Source organism: Aulonocara stuartgranti, assembly GCF_965226115.1.
Source record: "Aulonocara stuartgranti genome assembly, chromosome: 18".
Lineage (NCBI taxonomy): Eukaryota > Metazoa > Chordata > Actinopteri > Cichliformes > Cichlidae > Aulonocara > Aulonocara stuartgranti.
In genome coordinates, this window is record NC_138954.1 from 22,380,146 (window position 1) to 22,400,010 (window position 19,865).

A 19,865-nucleotide genomic window follows, 5' to 3' on the forward strand; every position below is an offset into this window, starting at 1 on the left:
TGGCCGTAAACAAAGGTCTGTTTATTACCTGCAGTAACAAGTAACACTGCTACTGGAAGTAGATATTTGTTTGTACTGCTGTGACTACCACATATGGAATTTAATATAGCCTCACAGCTTTCAGAGGTGGCTGAAATCACAATCACTCCAACACAGTTCACCCGATATACAACTACACGAAAACGACCTCAAATTGAAGCTCAAAGTCAGCGCTCCATTGATCATATTGCTTGATTTCAAATCTAATGATGGATTGCAGAGTCAAAGCAATTTAGAAAGTGTGAGTGTATGTACACTTACTTTGTTGGTCTCCCCACAGACTCCAGTTACCTGGAGGGAAACAGGAGGATGTCAGTATTGATTATGAATTATACCGGTGTTAAAACGTAAACATGATTCCGTGCCATTAAACACTTCAAATTTCCAAGATGGAGGTGGTGAATGGAAAGCCTTTCCAGACAGCTGGCTCAGCAAGCCTTGCAGACGGAGTTAATGGTCGAAACACAGAGGATTCTGGAGGAGCTCGCCTCTGGATATCTAACGCTATCGATCTCTTTACAGTGCAGATATCCGGGCCCTTTTCCCCATCTTATGCTCAACAACCCTCGTGTGGTTATATGCACCATGCACATGCTGATCTTAAACTAATTACATCTCTGAAGCTAGACACATAATTCTCCTGTTAAGCACAAACTGATTTGTAAAAACAGCGACGGGTTACTTACAGCACTGGGTTCCTGGCACACGCAGAGGGCGTTCCTGTTCCTCCTGGTATGAATACTGGAGCCGAGACCGTGAGGATAATTGAAAAATAATGAAACAGAAGTGGAGAAAATGTTGGATTTCATCTCGTAAACTGAAAAATATTCCCCCAATTAATCATGTTGGCTTGTTCCTAAAAAGTACGGATGTGCCGTAGGGATATTAAATCAAACTGGGTAACAGCTTACATCTTGGTCCCTCATGGCATTGAGCTGCTCCAGTTTTTTGGCCCAGTACCGTGCTTCATCCTCTGGGATATCTGCAAACAACCAGTGAGAAAGGCTCACTTACAAACACAGCAAAAACAGAGCTTCTCCTAAATAAGCACTTAAAATAGTTTTTCACAGGACTGTCTGCATAAGAACTGTTTTGTTCTATGTCACAAATGAAAGGCGACCCAAATGAAGACAAAGTATTGTATAACAAGCCATCCGTAAATATTATTGAGATTGGAAACTTTGGTCTAACTAGGATACAGTGACATTGAAAATTGCCCTCCTCCACTTACAGGTCTAAAGCCAAGTACCTATAAATAGGTCAGGTCCACAAACTGTGGAGTCAGGTGTGCAATATTGACTACAGGAAGGGGAAACAGCATGAAAATGACACCTAATCAATGCTAAGTGGAACACAGCTTGATCACCGAGAAAAGAAGAGCACAAACACTGCCCTCCATGACACACATCTGCACACGACGTCCTCTCAAACATAGAATTGAAAAGTAGGTCAGCTTAATTAATCAGTCAGAAATTATTGGTCCTCATTTATCACTGTTTGCTGTGAAAATGTACCAACAGACATAATTTATTTGCTCCATATCCCCCCGGTTGCCAACAGGATTGATGACTTCCTGTAATTTCAAATTCTCATTTTTTTCCCACCAACTGACAGTTTCTGGTTTTGATGTGAATATTGATTTCTCACCTAGAGGCAGTTCGAAGCGCGTATCGAGTAAAACCAGGTGGAGGGTGGGATCTTTGGTGCCACAGATCTCATTATCAGCCATGATGACCTGAGAGTCCAGCGTGAGCCACTCCCCTGGACCTTCCTGCATTACACAAACATAAAACTGAGTGAAGAGTCCTCAACCACCACTTGACAGCTATTTCTAAAGTTGTGATCGTGGTTAGTGTCAAACCTCATTGGACTGCCGGATGCTGTGAAGTGGAATCCACACAGTGCCAACCATGGTGTCCCAGATTAATCCTTTGTTCCACACCTCTACTGTCAGACCCAGGTCTAGGCGGTTAATTTCACTGTGAAGACAAAGAAAATTCAAGTCCAAAATCCAGACAAAGAGTTTGACTATTGCATGCGTCTATAGACTTTAAGAGTATTAAAGAGACTAATGCTGTACTATTTCATTAGGAACATATGATTAGCTTATAAAATGCAAAACATTGTAACAGATTAAAAAAAAACCTGTGTTAGTAGATTAAATGGCACAGTTGTGTAACTATAAATTAGGACACTTTCACATTGTTTCACATATCAGTGTCAAATAAAATATTTTTCCTGCGTAACCACTTTTTTAAAGGTATGCCTGATATACTTGAGCATCACACAGATGCTGCTGATTTGCCAGCTGCACACAGATTATGTAAATCTCCTGTTCCACCATATCCCAAAGGTGAAGAGAGACCTAGTGACTGTGCAGGTCACTGAAGGACAGTGAACTCACTGTCATGTTCAAGAAACCAGTTTGAGATGATTTGAGTTTTACAACATTGTGTGTTATCCTGCTGGAAGCAGCCATCAGAGGATGGGTATACAATGCTCAGTTGGTACTAACGGACCCAAAACTGTGCTAATAAAATATGCCCCACACCATTGCGCTACTATCATGAGCCTAAACTGAAATTGAGACTATTACAGCACAAGGCAACATTTTTCCAATTTTCTGTTGTCGGGTTTTGACGAGCTTGTGTGAATCAGCTTTTTTCTTTTTAGGATCATTCTCTGCAAACCCTATAGATGCTTGTGTGGGAAAATCCCAGTAGATCAGCAGTTTGTGAAATAGTCACACCAGCCCTTCTGACACCAACAGACCACTTTCATGCCACTTTCACACTTTCAAAGTCTCTTAAGTCACCTTTCTCACCCATTCTCGTGCTCAGTTTGAACATCAGCAGGTCATATTGATCATGTCTACATGCCTCAGTGTATTGAGTTACTGCCATGTGATGGGCTGATTCAATATTTGTGTCAATAAGCAGTTCAGCAGGTGTACTGAATAAAGCAGCCAGTGAGTGTAGGTCTACAATTTATACTTACTATAAGTCTATTTTGCCATGAACACTTAAGAATTTTTAAATTCTAGTGTACTGGATGACTTTTGCTTTGTTTTACATGTAGTTTTACTTAAGTAATGAATCTGAATACTTTCCCCACATTAAACAAACACAAGTAATTACTTTTGGGCTCCGCTATGACAAATTTAAAACATGTTCCTTTGGGATGTGAGCATGAACCATAAAACATTTACAAGACAGCAGGACAGAAAAAAAGAGTGAGAGTGAGGCATAAAAAGGGGGAGGGAGGGTAAGAATGTGATGAAGGCAGTGGAGGAGGTGATTGTATCGCATGCCTGGAGGGAGAAATCGGGAACTTTAATTAAGAAATGGAGGGAGTGGATTTCCCATCTCGGTGGTGACTCCTTTTAAGAAAAGTGCCTGTTTGATTCATGGTGGTGACTGAGGGGGCACAGTCATTTAAAGACGGTTTGAGTGGGGGCATGAGGCGCTCTCTGCAGCCCAAACATTACATAACGCAGCTTCACTGATGCAACCCCAGCACACCACTCAACGCCTCCGACCATCATACAGATGCACAGGACGCCGCAGTAATCCTGCCTGCTGCATCCCACATGCTAAGTGATTCTCACCATTTATCACCCATATGCTGCCACTCTGTCAGTACCACACTGGATCACTCTATATGAAAAATACTCAGTGTTGTGTAATATTTTATTGGCTGAAACCACCAATTACATCCTAAGTAAAATAAGACAAAACAAACTAATTTTAAAGTGAATAAAGATTGTTAAAGCAAGCTGTGAATATGAGGGGTGCTGGGGTGACTATAAGATACAGAGAGGATGAGGAGGAGAGGCTGAAAAAATGAATAACAAGGATTTGTGTTTAGAGGAAATGACAGAGAAGAGGAGAGGAGAGAGGGGCTGGGAAGGAGCCAAGGTTGAGAATAAGGATGAGATGGGCAGAAGTATCGAGGGAGAGCAGATGAAAAAGAGCATGAGGCAGTTGTAGGCAGAGAGGAAGAGATATTTGAAACAATACAGGGATAAAGGGCACTTGGGATGGACTGAAAAACTGGAGAGGGCCGGAGAAAAGCTGAGATTAAAAAAGAAAAACATCATGAAAGCACTCAAGTAGCTGGAGTTGAGAGTGTGATGGGAGGATGGAAAGAGAATGCAGTTAGAGAGAGGAGAGTACAGAAGGAGAAAGAGAGGAAGCTTTGTCAGAAGATGACAAAGGACTCACAACATGAAGTCTTGCTCCCAGCTGGGCAGGTTGCCCCTGACAGCGATGGTTGTGCTCTTCACATTTTGTACTTTTAGAGTCACGTAAGTGTTGAACTTCTCTGTTGAGGAGAAAGGGAAGAAGAAATAGGTGTTTTAAAATGGAAAACAATAAGGTAGTCTCCCTCTCTTCAACTGTATTCCTACACAATAACAGATTTCCTGTCCCTCTATTCTTTGACTTTACAATGTGTGCTCAGTCTTTTTAAAGACTTATATCTCTGCCCCTGCACCTCATGTTACTTCCAGGATCCCAGGTCTTACCTTGGGGTCCATCCAGCTTGGCTTTCTTCACTGTGAAAACACAGAGAGGGACACAGTGACACACAGGAACACCATCTGTTGCCATGCTAATGTGTCTTCTGTTTTTAGCTTTTGCACTGAAATCGGACAACACGGGGATGCTTGCGATGCACAAGAAATGACAGTGTGAGTTTTAGTAAAACACACATAACATGAAATCACAACAAATTACTGCATAAATTAATCGCATTATTAGATTAAGAAAAAAATAGCCTCGCATACTGACGACTGCACAGCAAACATCCACATTTTACACAAATAGCTCAAGTCTTGACTCAGGGAAGCTAAATTTTAATGATCCAGACTTGAACTCGGTGCTTATAAGTTCCAGCCGAGTTGGCAATGAAAAACACGGGTGTCCTGCTGAGTTTCATCAGTGTGGGATACAGAAACGGCAAATACAACGCATCTACATGCTAATACACGGACGGGATAGAGCTCAGATGTCAGTCTCATTTTAGTTCATGGGTTAGAGCAGTAACACTACAGCATATTAACCCATAAAATGCATCCTATTAATTTCAGTTCCTTTTAGTCTGAAAAAGAACACATGCAGAAAACACTTAATGAGCTTTCCAATTACACAACAATGAGCAGCCTCAGACAAATGATATTCTATCAATTTTTTTAAATACATTTAGTAAGTCATTTTTAATTCCTTTCCCATTTAGTTTTACTTTGTTGTTTTTATTTTCACTACTTTTCTGCTCTAAGAATTTTACTTCAGCCTAAAAGGCAGTGCTTTTGTTGCTGAGCTGCAACTCTACAGAATCTGATGCGACAGAAATCAAGCACGACGGTGTTGCTTCTGAGTCATCACGCACCAAGTTAAATCAGTAAGGTGTATTCACTAAAAACACTGTGTTGCCCAATGATAGCTGTGGCTCAGGAGACAGAGCGGGTCGTCTACTAATCAGAAGGATGGTGGTTCTATGCCCAGCTTCTCTAGTCTGCACGTCCAAATACCCTTGGGCAAAATACTGAACCACAAGCTACCCCTGGTGCATCAATCGGAGTGTGAGTGTTAGGTAAAATGGGCTTGTATATGGTCCTGATACAGGGACTTGCAGGGTGGAAAGGGTTAAACTGAAACCCAAACTAGAATTTTATTAATTGTGTTTATTCAATTTTATTAATTCCCCAGTAGCAGACACAGTGCACATATAAAGCAAGTGATTTAATTATGAAGTCCTTAACATAATGCAGGAGCTCAGTTATATGGCTTGATTGTGGTTTATTGTACGAGCTTTCAAAGGGAACATTTCCACCTTCACCACGTGTGATTTTTCAGTATACAGTTAAAGCCCAGGCTCTCCTCTCTCTCTCTCTCTCTCTCTCTGCAGCACCTTTTTACCAGCCCTGACGTAACGCCCATACATTTTTAATGCTCCACTACCCACTCGCTCTCCTCCATGCAGATCCCCACACTACATGTGTGTGCACATGTTAATAAAACGCCTCGCTAGATTATGCAACCAGATCTTTAAAACAAAAACTATTTTAACACCAATTCACAAATTACTTCACAATACTCTCCACAGGCTTGTCCACACAGAAACCAACCACCATAAAATAAAAACTGCTCTGAGTCAGCAGAGCACTTTCATTTATTTATTTTTTTTGTATGTTTCTATTTCTCGCTTCTTTCGTGCCGCACACAAAAACTCAAGTGGCACGCTGTTACATCAGCAGGTGTGTACGCTTGCTCGCACACACCTGCAGCAATGAGAGTAATGTTAAGATCCACCACCATTCTTATTGCTAAACACAAATAAATATCCAAACAATGGGTTATCATATTTGCAATAACATTGATTTTTTTTTTTGTTTTGCCCTGACACTCTGCTTCCTTTTGATGTCTGTAAAAGACAACCGAAAATGAAATTTTTGATTCAATGTTACATCTTCACATTGTTTGGGAAGACCCCATCAGAGCCTGCCTCCTGCTGTGTTTTAATGTCAACACTAACACGGCCCTGGAAAAGCAGCAGTATGTAAAAGAAGGATCAATAAAAAGTGAATTGGATTTTCAGTGGCAGAAAGCTAAAGCTTAATGATAGCATGCAATCATAAATCTCTCTGACAGTGAGCGTTATGATGAGAAATACTCTGCAAACAACATTTCATCACAGCTGCACGCCAACTCAGCTGTCACCACAATAAATACATTTTTTATTTATTTATTTATTTATTTTTTGGTATGTATCTCTGATATGCCAGCAGTTTTCATCATGTGAGCTGAGTTCAGCCATCCAGTGACAGAAACGAGGGATGACATGACTCAGACAGACAGTGCTTTATACTGAAGCATCACATATACATGAGATCTGCAGCAGCCCCTGCAGTTGCTGATAGTGTCAGTCCCTGATTTAGTGTCCAAATCGAGAGGACAGGGAGAATAAGTGGACTTCAGAGTACAGTATGTGGGCTATCTGCTGGAAAAGAAGCCAAGTTTTTCAGAGTTAATCTGTATCAGTGTCTGAATTCTGCTTGGTCGGCAGATGCGCCAAAGAAATGCTGCCTATTTGAGAGGCATGAAGTACTGTGGAGGCCAGAAATAGCTCCAGTCAGGTAAGCATGAATGATGTAAGCGGAATAGAAAAAGGGCCCGCTGCCAAGTCTCGTAGACTACAACACTGACAGCCGCAGCCAGTGTTTATGAATGAATAACGCTCAGCGTCTTAATGACACTTGGGACTGACTCAGAGCAGGAACACTCAGTGGGTGGACCCGGTGGGACAAGATGTGGTGGGCTGGCATCCATAATGGGCCTGCCATATCAAAGGTGACTTCACGAACCACTTAACTTCTCTTTTGTCTTTATGCTGCCACTAACACACATTTGACAGCTGCCTAGAGCTCACCTACACTGTATGTCTACACTACAGCCCAACCCTTGATCTGTTTTAGAGGCTGTATTAGTCACAGCTTTAGAGAATTGATATAAAAGTCAATAGTCAAGTAAAAATTACAAATATTCAGTAGTGCACTTGTGCATGTAGGCTCATCTAGGCTTTCTTTAAACGTCACCTTTAAGTTATGTAAAAAGGAGAAAGCAGGTACCCATTAAATTATTATGGAATGACTTTAAACTGAAAGCTTCAGTTTCATTTCATGTTTCATGGCATCTTAAAGACCAGAGCAATGTAGATGAATAATTACAAGACACTGAGAGCCCTGGCTGGAACTTTCTTAGAGGACAACTTGCTATTCAACACCAATTTTGCTTAAATTCCATCTATTGACTACAGTTTTTAAACAGTTTTGGGTTTTTTGAGGTGGCAAGTTTTTGCTGATTCAGCCCCAATCTATCATCAAATTATGCCAAAAACGCACTTGAGAACAACCGCGTGTCTCGCTGTAAAATCTCCCCCCGCCTCTCTCATCCTCTCCTCGTGTGCGTTCACCGCGCCCTGGATGTGAAGCTGGAGGTTCCAGCTTATGAGCAATCACAGCAGATGCTTATTCATCGCGCGGAGAGGCAACAGTATCAGCATCAGGTGCTTTCGGGGAGTCTGGTGGGAGGAGGTGACGCATCGCTTGAGGGAAAACGCGCAGAAGTGACGCGCACCTCCAGACTACAGCCAGTATTCCCTCACGGTGAACGGAGGAGGAGGAGGCGAGGGGTGCGGCAGCGGCAGGGGCTTTTCCTCGTCCTCCTCCTCCTCCTCCTCTTTGGACTGCCCACGCATGAATGAATGAAGTGGATGACACACACGGAGGCTTACACCGGGCAACCGCAACAGTGCGAGCCGGGAGAAGATGCAGCGGTTCTCCCCGGGCTTACAGAAAGTCAAAGAGCCCGTTCATGCTTTCTACTACAAACAGTCACAACTGCTCTTTTTTCATGTCAGACACACGTGAGCACAGACAGCGCTGAACAAACACACACGGTGCTGCTGAAAGTATCCCAGTGGTGTTCCCCACGCAATAAACGGGCTGTTTCTGCTCTGAGATTTAATGACTATTCAGCACAATAGCTCGGGACACACACACGCATACACATACACACTTTTGCTGGGAGCTGATAGCCCGCAGGCTCTGTCAGACAGCTGGTGCAGTTAGTGATACTTCAATAACATGAAACAGGCAGGCTTTCACGGCCTCTTTCATTTCCCCTCTTACCTCCCACACACAGCAGGGACATCTCTGGTAGCGGTGTTGAGCGTCCCCGGCTGTCCTCTACTCAGACTCCGTGATTTGTTTGGTCAGTCCGTCCGTTTAAAAAAAATAAAAATAAAAAAGCCCCGTTAAAAACCGTCACCGTAAAAGGTAACGGAAACAAATCAGCACCATCTCGGAAGCGTGTCGTCTCCTCCTCTGCGGGGCTGTTGCTCTTTTGGCAGGACAAGAAAGACACACAGAAGTAAATTCCTCGCCCCCCCCCCTCCTCTGCATTGCCTCAGCTCTCCTCCGCCGCCGCTGCTCCTCCTGCGCGCACAGCCATCTTGTTTCAGCAGCAGCACCCTCCGCGCGAGGACAGCTCCCCCGCGCCGTGCCGCCCTGACGTCACGGGTGATGAGTAGCAGCCAGAAGGGGAGGCGGGAAGGTGGGGTAATTAATAATATCGTTTTGGCTGATGTAATGTACTCAATGAACAATATGGCGACCAGGAATTTCCATTCACTGCTTCAGAGAGAAAGTTGTCCAGTATTTTTCTCAGTTCACATCCAAGGCTGGATCAGGTGGTAACATCAACATCAGGTGGCGCTTTCATTTAGCAAGTTAGCATCCGTGGTCTTTTTTTCTTCTTCTTCTTTTTAAGTCATGCATATGGAAAATACACCCAGTGATGAAGTAAATAATCTAATCCCATCCAATAGCACTTAACCCTTTAACTTAGCCCTCTTTTCGGTGTGTTGATAGGGGTTTCACAGCAGATCCACTATCATGTTCAGAAATCAGTCTGAAAATAGAGTTTTACTGTATAACTGTCAGTTAGTGCAGCCCCCAAAAAGCATCACTCCAGTATCCGCTGAAAATATTCAGGAGGTCATCCACTTGTCCACAGAACTTCGTACCCTCATGGTAAAAAAAGAAAGTGCACCCTATCCAACCTAAGCTTTTACACATCAGGAAGTACTAAAAAATTATCTAGTCTGTAAGTTAGCTAAATACTACCTGAGATGATCAACAATAACATCAATATTTAAAGAAAGAAGAAGCAGGTTGTGAGAATCTATGCACACTGAAAATATCAACACTACACCGAGTTCTTTTGATTCCTCAGAGGCATCCGATGGAAGACAAAACACTGCTCAGTAGACCATTTAACACTTTATTACTCTTTCACATTACTTCTAGAAGGGAGATGCGTCCTGCATGACACGCTGCCGTGGATCTCAAAATGCTGGTGTGCCCCTAACAGTTTTATTACAGAAGCTACTACTATTATACTACCATTCTAGTCTAAACAACAGTGTCTCAGTAACTTTCCACTAGAGATGGTCCCCTCTTATCTACATTTTCCAAGGCAAGCGTGAGTGAGAGTCTGCAGCTTTCTACTCCCCAAGGACACATGGTCTCATGCCTTTATTTTTCAGGGCTGCGTCCACTTAATACTACACTATATAACTTTATAACACTTATTATTAATAAAAAGCATACCATTATTGAGGCACAGCAAATTATTTAATTCCAACAACATAGAAGCCTCATAGAAGCCTTTTAGAAGCAATAACTTGGAGTAATCATTGTCTGTATGACTCTATCAGTCTCTCCCATCCTTGTGGAGGAAACTTGGCCCACTCTTCTTTACGGCGTTGTTGCGGTTCGTTGACGTTTGCAGGAATTTGATAGTGCTCTTAACATCCCACTGCAGGTTTTCAGTCAGGTTGAGGTCTGGATTTTGACTGAGCCATTACAAAATGTTTTTTATTTTCAGCCATTCTATTGTAGATTTGCTGCTGTGCCTCCCTGGGATCACATTCCTGGTCCAGTTTAAGCCAAGCTTTCGCTGTCAGACAGATGGCCTAACATTTGACTCTAGAATACTTTGGTGTACAGAGGAGTTCACGGTCAACTCAATGACTACAAGGTGCCCAGGTCCTGTTGATGCAAGACAAGACTAAATCATCAACCCTCCGCCACTGTCAAAGAGCCCAACACCAAACCAGTACATGGTTCCTGTGGTCCTGTGGTTTGTTCAGATGCAACTCTTTCAAAAGCGTTTTGTTATTACTGCAAGCATAGGTCAACATCCAAAGCATCTGGTCTAACATTCCCACGAAGTCTTTCTACAGTTTCAGGACTATTCAGGTACAGTGTCGTACTCTTTGACTAGAGTTTCATTAGTCCACCCCTGTGCATCCATGAGAACAAGCCCAGCACACATTCAAGCACATTCAAATTTGTAAATGTGTGTTATAGGTGGATAAAGCACTACAACATTGGCTATAATCTCTTTTTTTGTTTTGTTTTTTGCCAGACCGACAAAGAAAGTGTCACAATGGAGATGGAGACAGAAAAAAGGGCTTTGCTGTGGAATAGGCGCTATCAAACATGCATCTCAGGGGTTTGTCAAAGGATGACAAGCAAGGCAGATGGTAAAAGTGGTGAAATGCAAAGACTGCAAAACATAGACTCAGTTGAGTCACACTAAGAAACAGTAAGATGAAATATAGACAGTGCCAAGTGACAGCTAATGTGTGCAAGAGTATATACATGAAATAGTTAAAGGTGATAAAAAATGTTGTGGTCTGAACAGCTGCTCATGAAGCAAATATCCAAAAAAGCGATTATCATCATTATTTTGAGTCTTGTGAAAATTAATTATTATTGGTGCACATGCATGTGATATAAAATCTGTCAGGTTAAAAAGACATATAAGTGGATCCATATTACAAAATATAAACTCTGGCTGCCTTTTGTTCCTTTCTCTTTCATCATGATCCCACACTGCTTCAATAGTGTTGACGTCTGACTCTGGGGAGGCCAGTCAATGACTGATAGTGTTCTATTGTGTGTTTTTCTTTATCCAGGTATGCGCTCACTGTGTTGTCGGTGTGTTTGAGATCACTTTCATACGAGCTTGAAGGATAAACCGCCCGCAGGGGCGTGCTGGGTGTTAAGTTTTATATATATATATATATATATATATATATATATATATATATATATATATAAATTGTTTTTAAGCCTGCCACGTCTTCTTTTGTCTTTTCTCCTCCACTTGCCCTATATCTTCAGTTTTTTTAAGGACACACTGTACACCGTGCTCAGATATGCCAAGGTTTCAGCTAATAGCTCTTTTGGAATTACCTAATCACTGCAAAAATTCTATTTTATGCCTGTCAAACTGTGTTATCTTTTGCCTTGTTTGCAGATTCATTCAACATTCAGCATTCTTTTGAAAATGGCCAGGTATAAGAAAGTCTGGCCGCTTGGAAGCAAAATATAAAGAAATAAGGTGTGGCTCAAGGATTTTGCACACTACTGTCTGTTGGCTTGTTTAGAAATAAATTGCTTGGGCAGCTACGATATTAACTTACAAAATATTCCACATTCTTCTCACAAGTATAGTATAATATTGTTTTCTCTCAGATCATTTTCTGTACTACTTTTAGTTGCATGGTTGTGCACTGTTTTGTTTCTTGTATCACGCTTGAGTGTAAAAAGCCTTTAACGCCTTTTCCCATTGTTCTCCACTGCTGATTACTGAATAAATAGCTTTTAATCAAGTGTGGGGTGGGGGTTTAAAGAGGTATTACGCAAACAATAAAAATACCCACTGGTGCAGATTATAGCTTGCAATACTTGTGATAAACGCTAGGGGGTAGCAAAAAGCAGATGTGACTGTTGAGCCTGCTAGAAATAAATAAACAGAGGAAGTGTGTTGTTTACGCCTACTCTGGGTTCAAGATGGCTACTGGAGACAACAGCGGCAGGCCTCCTTGCCTCAGTTTCTCTGGTCCGGGTCCTTTGGGAAACAGCCAACCCAGCAACAGTGTTTTCTCCATGCCCGCATCCAACGGCGGAGGGGTCGGTGCAGCTGGGGGGCCGCAGGGAGCCGCGAGGCGGCCCAACCCGCAGCTTGGGCCTGGAGGGGGAGACGGCAACGGTGTTTCGACCGGAACTCAACCGACTGCGCAGAACTCCCTGCAGCAGCCCGTTGCGGCAGGTGCTGCGGCAGCCGGAGCAATGGCCTCTCCGGCGTCCAACATGGTAAGCACCGCGGCGTCAAACGCCTCTCCGGCGGCGGCACCGACGGCCACTCCGGCGGCCGCCTCCGTGCTGGTGTACCGAGAGCCAGTGTACAACTGGCAGGCAACGAAGAGCACCGTGAAAGAGAGGTTCGCTTTCCTCTTCAACAACGAGGTGCTCAGTGACGTTCATTTTTTAGTGGGCAAGGGGATGGGAGTTCAAAGGATACCGGCACACAGGTAAGAGGATTAAGTGGGGGGGGGAAGAGGCTCTGCAAGCAGCTCTGCAAGCGACTTTATCCCTGCCTCTGTCTCTGCTGCTGTCAGGTTCGTTCTGGCTGTGGGCAGCGCAGTGTTTGATGCCATGTTCAACGGGGGAATGGCGACCACGTCAACGGAGATCGAGCTCCCAGATGTGGAACCAGCTGCCTTTCTGGCCTTGCTAAAGTAAGGAGCCGAGCGTCTTTAACACGACGCTCACCTTAAAGTGGGCGTGGTTTTATACCGATCAGTCACAACATTAAAACCCATGACAGGGATGTGCACCTGACAATGGGACCTGTGAGGTATTGGGATATGTTAGGCTATGGGGGACGGTCAGCACCTGATTGTGGCTTCTTGGAAAGAACAGAAAGTAAGGACATTTGTGTTTGTTTGATTTCTTTCTTTGTCTTATACCGTTGGGGAGCCTTCTTATTTCCCTTTAAGTGGTGCCACGATTGTAAGTTGTGAAAATGCATTTGTGGATTGCAGTGATGGAAAACTTGCCAAATCTGGTCTGGGGCTGAACTCTATCCTCCAAGATGACCGCACTTGCTCCCACAGAGTGGGGTTTATCAGAGACTGCCTCCAGAATTTGGAAGTAAAGAGGATTGAATGGCCGGCCTGCAGCCCTGATCTCAACCCCACTGAACCCTTGTGGGATCAGCCTGGACATGCTGTTCATGCCAGAGTGACCAGCACAACTGCACTGGCTGATATTCACACTCTCACCTCTGCTGCTCAACCCACAAAAGCATCTTCCTTACAAATGTGGAAATAAACAGGCTTTTTTGTGTTTAGTTGATAACTTTGTGTTTAGTTGATAACTTAATTGTTGTAACAATGGTATAAGGATTTTGCCAAGAAGCATTGTTACAACAATTAAGTTATCAACTAAACACAAATTTCCTTACTTTTTTTGCTAAGTTTAGAAAAGTGGGTCGGAGCATCTCCAGCAGGCCTTGGCAGAACTGGGAACCCATAAGATTAAGCAGTGAGTTAGTGACAGGGTCATGAATAACCAAAGGCTCAAGGGGGAGCAAAAACACATAAATCTAAAAATTGCTGTAGTTGCTGGTTATGATAGATTGGTTCATTGCAGCTCATTGAATACTGGTCATAGTGGCCGTGCAGACTCCTGCCCACTGACAATAGCTTAAAGCAGGCATCAGAACTGCATCAGTGGAGGAATGTGACCTCAGTCAATAAACGTGTTGAGGTTAGAAGAAGGTAAGCTGGCAGGTGCAGTGAGCCAGAGCTGTTTGGTGGCAAGATATTGGCCAGGTGCTGTTAATGTTGTGTCTGATCTGCTGCTATTCATAATCGTAATTGAATATTAGGGCATATACACATGCACAGTAACTGTAATGCAATAACATGTGTAATCTGCCATCTTCCTGCAGGTTTCTCTACTCTGATGAAGTCCAGATCGGGCCTGAGACGGTGATGACCACACTCTATACGGCAAAGAAGTATGCAGTTCCAGCCCTGGAGGCTCACTGTGTGGAGTTCCTGAAGAAGAACCTCAGAGCAGACAATGCTTTCATGCTGCTGACACAGGTATGCCTTTGAAAAATGGCTCCACCTTTTGGCTTTTGAGTGCGATACTGTATTTTCAGCATTCCTGTGCAGAGCATGTGTTAACGATTTAGTCCATCTTATTGAACTTCAAGTTACACATGTCTAAGCATAAACTACGCTACAACCCTTTGCAGATTGCAGCTGTCATCTTAAACCTTTAACTTATCTGTGTATTCAAAATAATTTGTAATTTCAGGCACGGTTGTTTGATGAGCCACAGCTTGCAAGCCTCTGCTTGGAAAATATTGACAAGAACACTGGAGACGCGCTTGCCGCTGAAGGCTTCACAGACATAGATCTGGGTAATTTGTCTTTGTTATTGTGAGCGCCATTGTGTCCAAGTTTTGTATTTCAGAGTAACAGTGTAATATTTTTTTGTCATCCTTTTCTTCTCTAGACACACTGGTGGCAGTTTTGGAGAGAGATACTCTGGGAGTGAGGGAGGTGCGTTTGTTTAGTGCTGCAGTTCGTTGGGCCGAGGCCGAGGCGCACAGGCAGCAGTTGCAGCCAACGCCCGAAAACAAGCGTAAAGTCCTGGGAAAAGCTCTCACACTCATCCGGTTCCCTCTCATGACCATCGAAGAGTTTGCTGCAGGTGGATGGGAACATTTTTAATCAGTTTTTTAAGAAGCATTTCCCTCTCCTATAAACACACACTGTGATTTAGTCTTTGATGTGTGTCCTCGGGTTGCATCCCTTTCCCTCCAGGTCCAGCACAGTCCAGTATCCTGACTGACCGGGAGGTGGTGAGTCTCTTCCTGCACTTCACAGTCAACCCGAAGCCACACGTAGATTTCATTGACCGCCCTCGCTGCTGCCTCCGCGGAAAGGAGTGCAGCATCACACGTTTTGGTCAGGTGGAGAGCCGCTGGGGCTACAGCGGCACAAGTGACCGCATACGGTGAGTCAGGAGCGTTTTAAAACCATAACTATAGATTCTGTCTTTTTACGAAAAACGTAAAATATGAAAATATGGCATCGTGTATAAATATGACAAGTAATTCAATAAAAGGTTAATAAGGTGAATGAGTGAAAGTATTAAAAATACTATTAAAGTATTTTTCAAAATACAAAATCAGTCAAGACTACATAATTTTAAAAAAAAGACTTTTTAAAAAATTACTTTTTCCATCCACTGCCATTAACTCAACATCCTCATTGACAGTATAATCAAATTCACCATGTTCTTTGAAAAAAATGATAAGAAGTTTATTGAAATGAGGCCTGGATGTAACTAATAATACTAACAGTGGTCGTACGGCCTCAGTTTGATGAGCTTTTTCTATAATCACATGCAGTACTGGCTAGAAAACTAAAGAAGGAACATGTTTATATTCTATATATTTGTTTTGTTTTGTTTTTTTGTTATTCACAGGTTCTCTGTAAACAGAAGGATATTCGTGGTTGGTTTTGGGCTATATGGCTCAATACACGGACCCACAGATTATCAAGTCAACATACAGGTATGGTCTTTAAAACCTTTCTCTCTAAACATATTCTTGTTGGTTTTCCTCCTTAGTGTGAATATGATAATCGCAGTTGCGTATGGCCCAAAAAATCTGCACCCTTTAGAGACCCTTTGGAAAAAGAGGAACCCTTGAACTGGTTCAAAAGGAACCCCAGGGTAGTTTTTGGTGGTGATAATGTGATCAAACCTCAATCCAACCCAACTACCTGGTGTACCCTGCAAGTTCAGCTAGATGCCTTCTTGTAGCCTGGGATGCTTTATATTCTGGGATGCAGCACAGTGCACAAACTGTAGCAGCTAGCCAGAGAATGAACTGAGGCCTCACTTGGAGTTGGAGACTTTTATCCATTGGTTCAGAGCACATCATCTTCTTCCCATGTTTATTTTTGTTAATTGCATCTCAGGCAATAAGTAGACCGAACAGTCTCACGTGGTTTGTAATGATGCATTTTGGTCCGCTTGGAGTTTTCTCTTCGGGAAAAGAAATCACACCATTTGGTAAAAACTGCAAAGTCCTCATCAACTGATTCATAGCACAGTAAACAAGCAGTTATTGTGAAAAGCTTTTCTGTCTGGTTGTAATGGAGGTGGTATATGCATTTTCCAGATCATTCACACAGACAGTAACACAGTGCTGGGGCAGAACGACACAGGCTTCAGCTGTGATGGCTCAGCAAACACCTTCAGAGTCATGTTCAAAGAGCCAGTGGAGATCCTACCCAATGTCAACTACACTGCCTGTGCCACACTCAAGGTATGTAATGTCAAAAACATTTAATACTTGAAGCAGGAAAGCATAAGTACTGCACTGTTCAGCATATTTTTCTAATTTGTTTAATTTTTTACATTTTGACCAGGACATGTCCTTCACTGTACGTATATAACAAATATGTAGGACTGCTTTCCTGCATTTGCTCAGTATGGCATTTATTACTTTTAGGCTGGACAACTGCAATTCATTACTATCAGGCTGTCCTAGAAACTCCTTGAAAAGTCTTCAGTGGTTGATCCAAAATGCTGCAACCAGACTGCTGACACGGACTAGAAAGAGAAAGCGTATTTTTCCCATACAATCTTCTATTCATTGGCTCTTCACACCATATAATTAGGGCTGACCCTGAATCATTTAATCATTAGTTATTATCAATGTCTGGCTCTCTCTCTCCTTTGGTGTTTTTTCCTCTCTTTCCCTCCCATCACCCCCAACCAGTCATGGCAGATGGCTGCCCCTCCCTGAGCCTGGTTTCTTCCTGTTAAAGGGGAGTTTTTTCCTTCCCGTTGTTGCCAGGTGCTTGCTCATAGGGAGTTGTTTGATTGTTGGGCTTTTCTTTATTCCCTGTTGTTGTGATTTGGCACTATATGTGAATAAAACTGAGTTTAATTTTCTGTCTTACAGGGTCCAGACTCTCATTATGGCACTAAGGGAATGCGAAAGGTAACTCACGAGTCGTCATCCACTGGCACAAAGACATGTTTCACCTTCTGCTACGCAGCAGGCAACAACAATGGAACCTCCGTAGAGGACGGACAGATTCCCGAGGTCATCTTCTACACATAGTCACCTCAGACATTGCAACAATCTTCCATCAAATGTGACAACCGTGACACCAGCGAGCGCAGGGCCGCACCTCAGCAGCTGTACTGGGGACTAATCTGTCAGACTTCATACTGCTCCCTCCATATCGCGCACAACTGTTGGCAACATGGGAAGGCAAACAACCTGGAAGCGTTGTAGGTCACTACATGGGTCAAAGCTTGTCATTTGAGATGTCTTTCTCCTTCTCAGTGGCTTTCCTTTATCCCATTGTGTTATATTGACACCAGCCTCTGAAATTGACTGGAACCGACTCCACTTAGAAACAAGAGGGAAGGAGAAGCCTCTCAGATTATTCACAGTATCAGTGTCACTGCTGTGGATTGATAAAGGCTTAAACTGTATGATTCCTCTTTCTGTGCTCCACAGCATTAACACAGAGGAGAGTCTCAACTGTATGAATGTACAGTTTATCAGATTTGCCAAGAAAAGATCCTCATCACTGTTTAGTACAGACTAGAATCCCACATTAGCTGTAACTTCCACATACTGACAGACCTCATAGGCTTTATGAAATCTTGGTAAATTTGAACCAAACTTCATGTTAATCTTAACAATATGGTTAGGGGTAAGAATGATTACTTTTTGGGTTTCTACATACAGTACAATCTGTGATTTCTTGTGTCCTTGCTTGGTAGTTGCCTATATCCAAGATAACCTTGCACTTCTTGGCCTTGCATATGTTAATTTGGTTGTTGTATGGATGCACACTAACTCTTCAGATATGTTTCTTTTATGCTTTGTTTTAAAAAGTGTGGGTGGAACAGCTTTCCCGTCTCTGTATGGAAGTGAGAGGGTTGTATATTAAAGTGGCATTTATTAACATTATATATGTAACTTGAATTGCGCATTGATTAAAGAGTGAAGAAAAAACAATTATCGTCCTTGTATTTTGTCTGCAAAATGGAGAGAACTGGAGAAAATCTTCACCCACAGTGTAAAATATTTGACTCCCCTAGTCTGAAGGAAATAATGTTCACCTGCAACCACAGACAGAACATATATCATCCTCTTAACTACCAGACCTCACTGAAGTCAAATTCAAAGTAAGCAGAGAAAGGAGAAAAAAAAAGTTAGGGGTAAAAAGAAAAAAGTTTTGCTCACTATCTGATAATCATCTGAGTTTTATTAGATCATTGTTTTTGTCAAATTTACATTTAAGACCAAATACATTTTGTTTTCTGGTTTAATCCTAAAGAAATGTTTATATATATATATATATATATATATATATATATAAATAAAAATAAATAAATAAACCAGCTGTTCTCCACAGAACCAGCAAAGGTGTACTCTCAGTGGCAAGGGAACAATAAGAGAACAGCACCACCAAGGCTGGAGACGGAGCAATACTGGAAGAGCATATGGGAGAAGGATGCAACCCATAACGGCAATGCTCAGTGGCTAGAGGATCTGAGGGCAGACCACAGCGACCTCCCTGAACAGGGTCCAGTAACCATCACAGTGGCAGATATCCAAGAAAGGGTCTCCAGTATGAAGAGTTGGACAGCACCAGGGCCCGACATGGTTCACGCCTACTGGCTGAAGAAGCTGACTGCACTCCATGAGCGTCTGGCAGCACAAATGAACCAGCTGCTAGTTAACGAGAGACACCCGGAATGGCTAACTGAAGGCCGGACGGTCCTGATCCCCAAGGACCCCAAGAAGGGACTGGTCCCCTCCAACTACCGACCAATAACCTGCCTCAGTACTACATGGAAGCTCCTGTCAGGCATCATATCGGCTAAGATGAACAGGCACATGGGTCAATACATGAGCGGGACACAGAAAGGAATTGGCAAGAATACCAGAGGCGCAAAACACCAGCTACTGGTAGACAGAACAATCAGCCGAGACTGCAAGACCAGACTGACCAACCTGTGCACTGCCTGGATTGATTACAAGAAGGCCTATGACTCAATGCCCCACAGCTGGATACTGGAATGCCTAGAATTGTACAAGATCAATGGGACCCTAAGAGCCTTCATCAGGAACTCAATGGGGATGTGGCGTACAACACTAGAGGCCAACTCCAAGCCCATAGCACAAGTCACCATCAAGTGCGGGATCTACCAAGGAGATGCTCTGTCCCCACTGCTGTTCTGCATAGGCCTGAACCCCCTCAGTGAGATCATTAACAAGACTGGCCACGGATACCGACTACGGAACGGAGCAGTTGTCAGCCACCTCCTGTACATGGATGACATCAAGCTGTAT

The 19,865-nt window shown here is 43.0% G+C and overlaps 2 protein-coding genes across 2 annotated transcripts in view; one reads left to right on the forward strand and one right to left on the reverse strand.

Moving 5' to 3' along the window:
- LOC309694754 (protein unc-13 homolog A) overlaps positions 1-11,661 on the reverse strand; it is a 33,146-nt gene extending 21,485 nt beyond the window's left edge. The window contains exons 1-8 of the mRNA XM_082514962.1: positions 8,729-11,661; positions 4,565-4,594; positions 4,263-4,362; positions 1,901-2,018; positions 1,687-1,810; positions 951-1,021; positions 726-780; positions 301-330 (exon numbers count right to left, since the gene is read on the reverse strand). Coding sequence (XP_082371088.1) covers positions 301-330; positions 726-780; positions 951-1,021; positions 1,687-1,810; positions 1,901-2,018; positions 4,263-4,362; positions 4,565-4,594; positions 8,729-8,750 — 550 coding nt within the window. The 5' untranslated portion in view covers positions 8,751-11,661. The remainder of the gene's footprint in view (positions 1-300; positions 331-725; positions 781-950; positions 1,022-1,686; positions 1,811-1,900; positions 2,019-4,262; positions 4,363-4,564; positions 4,595-8,728) is intronic.
- A 717-nt stretch (positions 11,662-12,378) lies between these two features.
- btbd2b (BTB (POZ) domain containing 2b) lies at positions 12,379-18,524 on the forward strand. Its single transcript, XM_082512895.1, has 9 exons — positions 12,379-12,984; positions 13,072-13,191; positions 14,409-14,565; positions 14,783-14,888; positions 14,984-15,181; positions 15,295-15,487; positions 15,962-16,049; positions 16,662-16,808; positions 17,451-18,524. Exons 1-9 carry the CDS (start codon positions 12,464-12,466, stop codon positions 17,610-17,612), a joined length of 1,692 nt encoding a protein of 563 aa, XP_082369021.1. The 5' UTR covers positions 12,379-12,463; the 3' UTR covers positions 17,613-18,524.
- Positions 18,525-19,865: the final 1,341 nt, after the last annotated feature.

Coding starts and splice junctions, on each gene's coding strand:
- btbd2b (XM_082512895.1), top strand. CDS start 12,464: ATGGCTACTGGAGACAACAGCGGCAGGCCTCCTTGCCTCAGTTTCTCT. Junction 12,985..13,071: donor CAAAGGATACCGGCACACAG/GTAAGAGGATTA, acceptor TGCTGCTGTCAG/GTTCGTTCTGGCTGTGGGCA. Junction 16,050..16,661: donor ATTATCAAGTCAACATACAG/GTATGGTCTTTA, acceptor TGCATTTTCCAG/ATCATTCACACAGACAGTAA.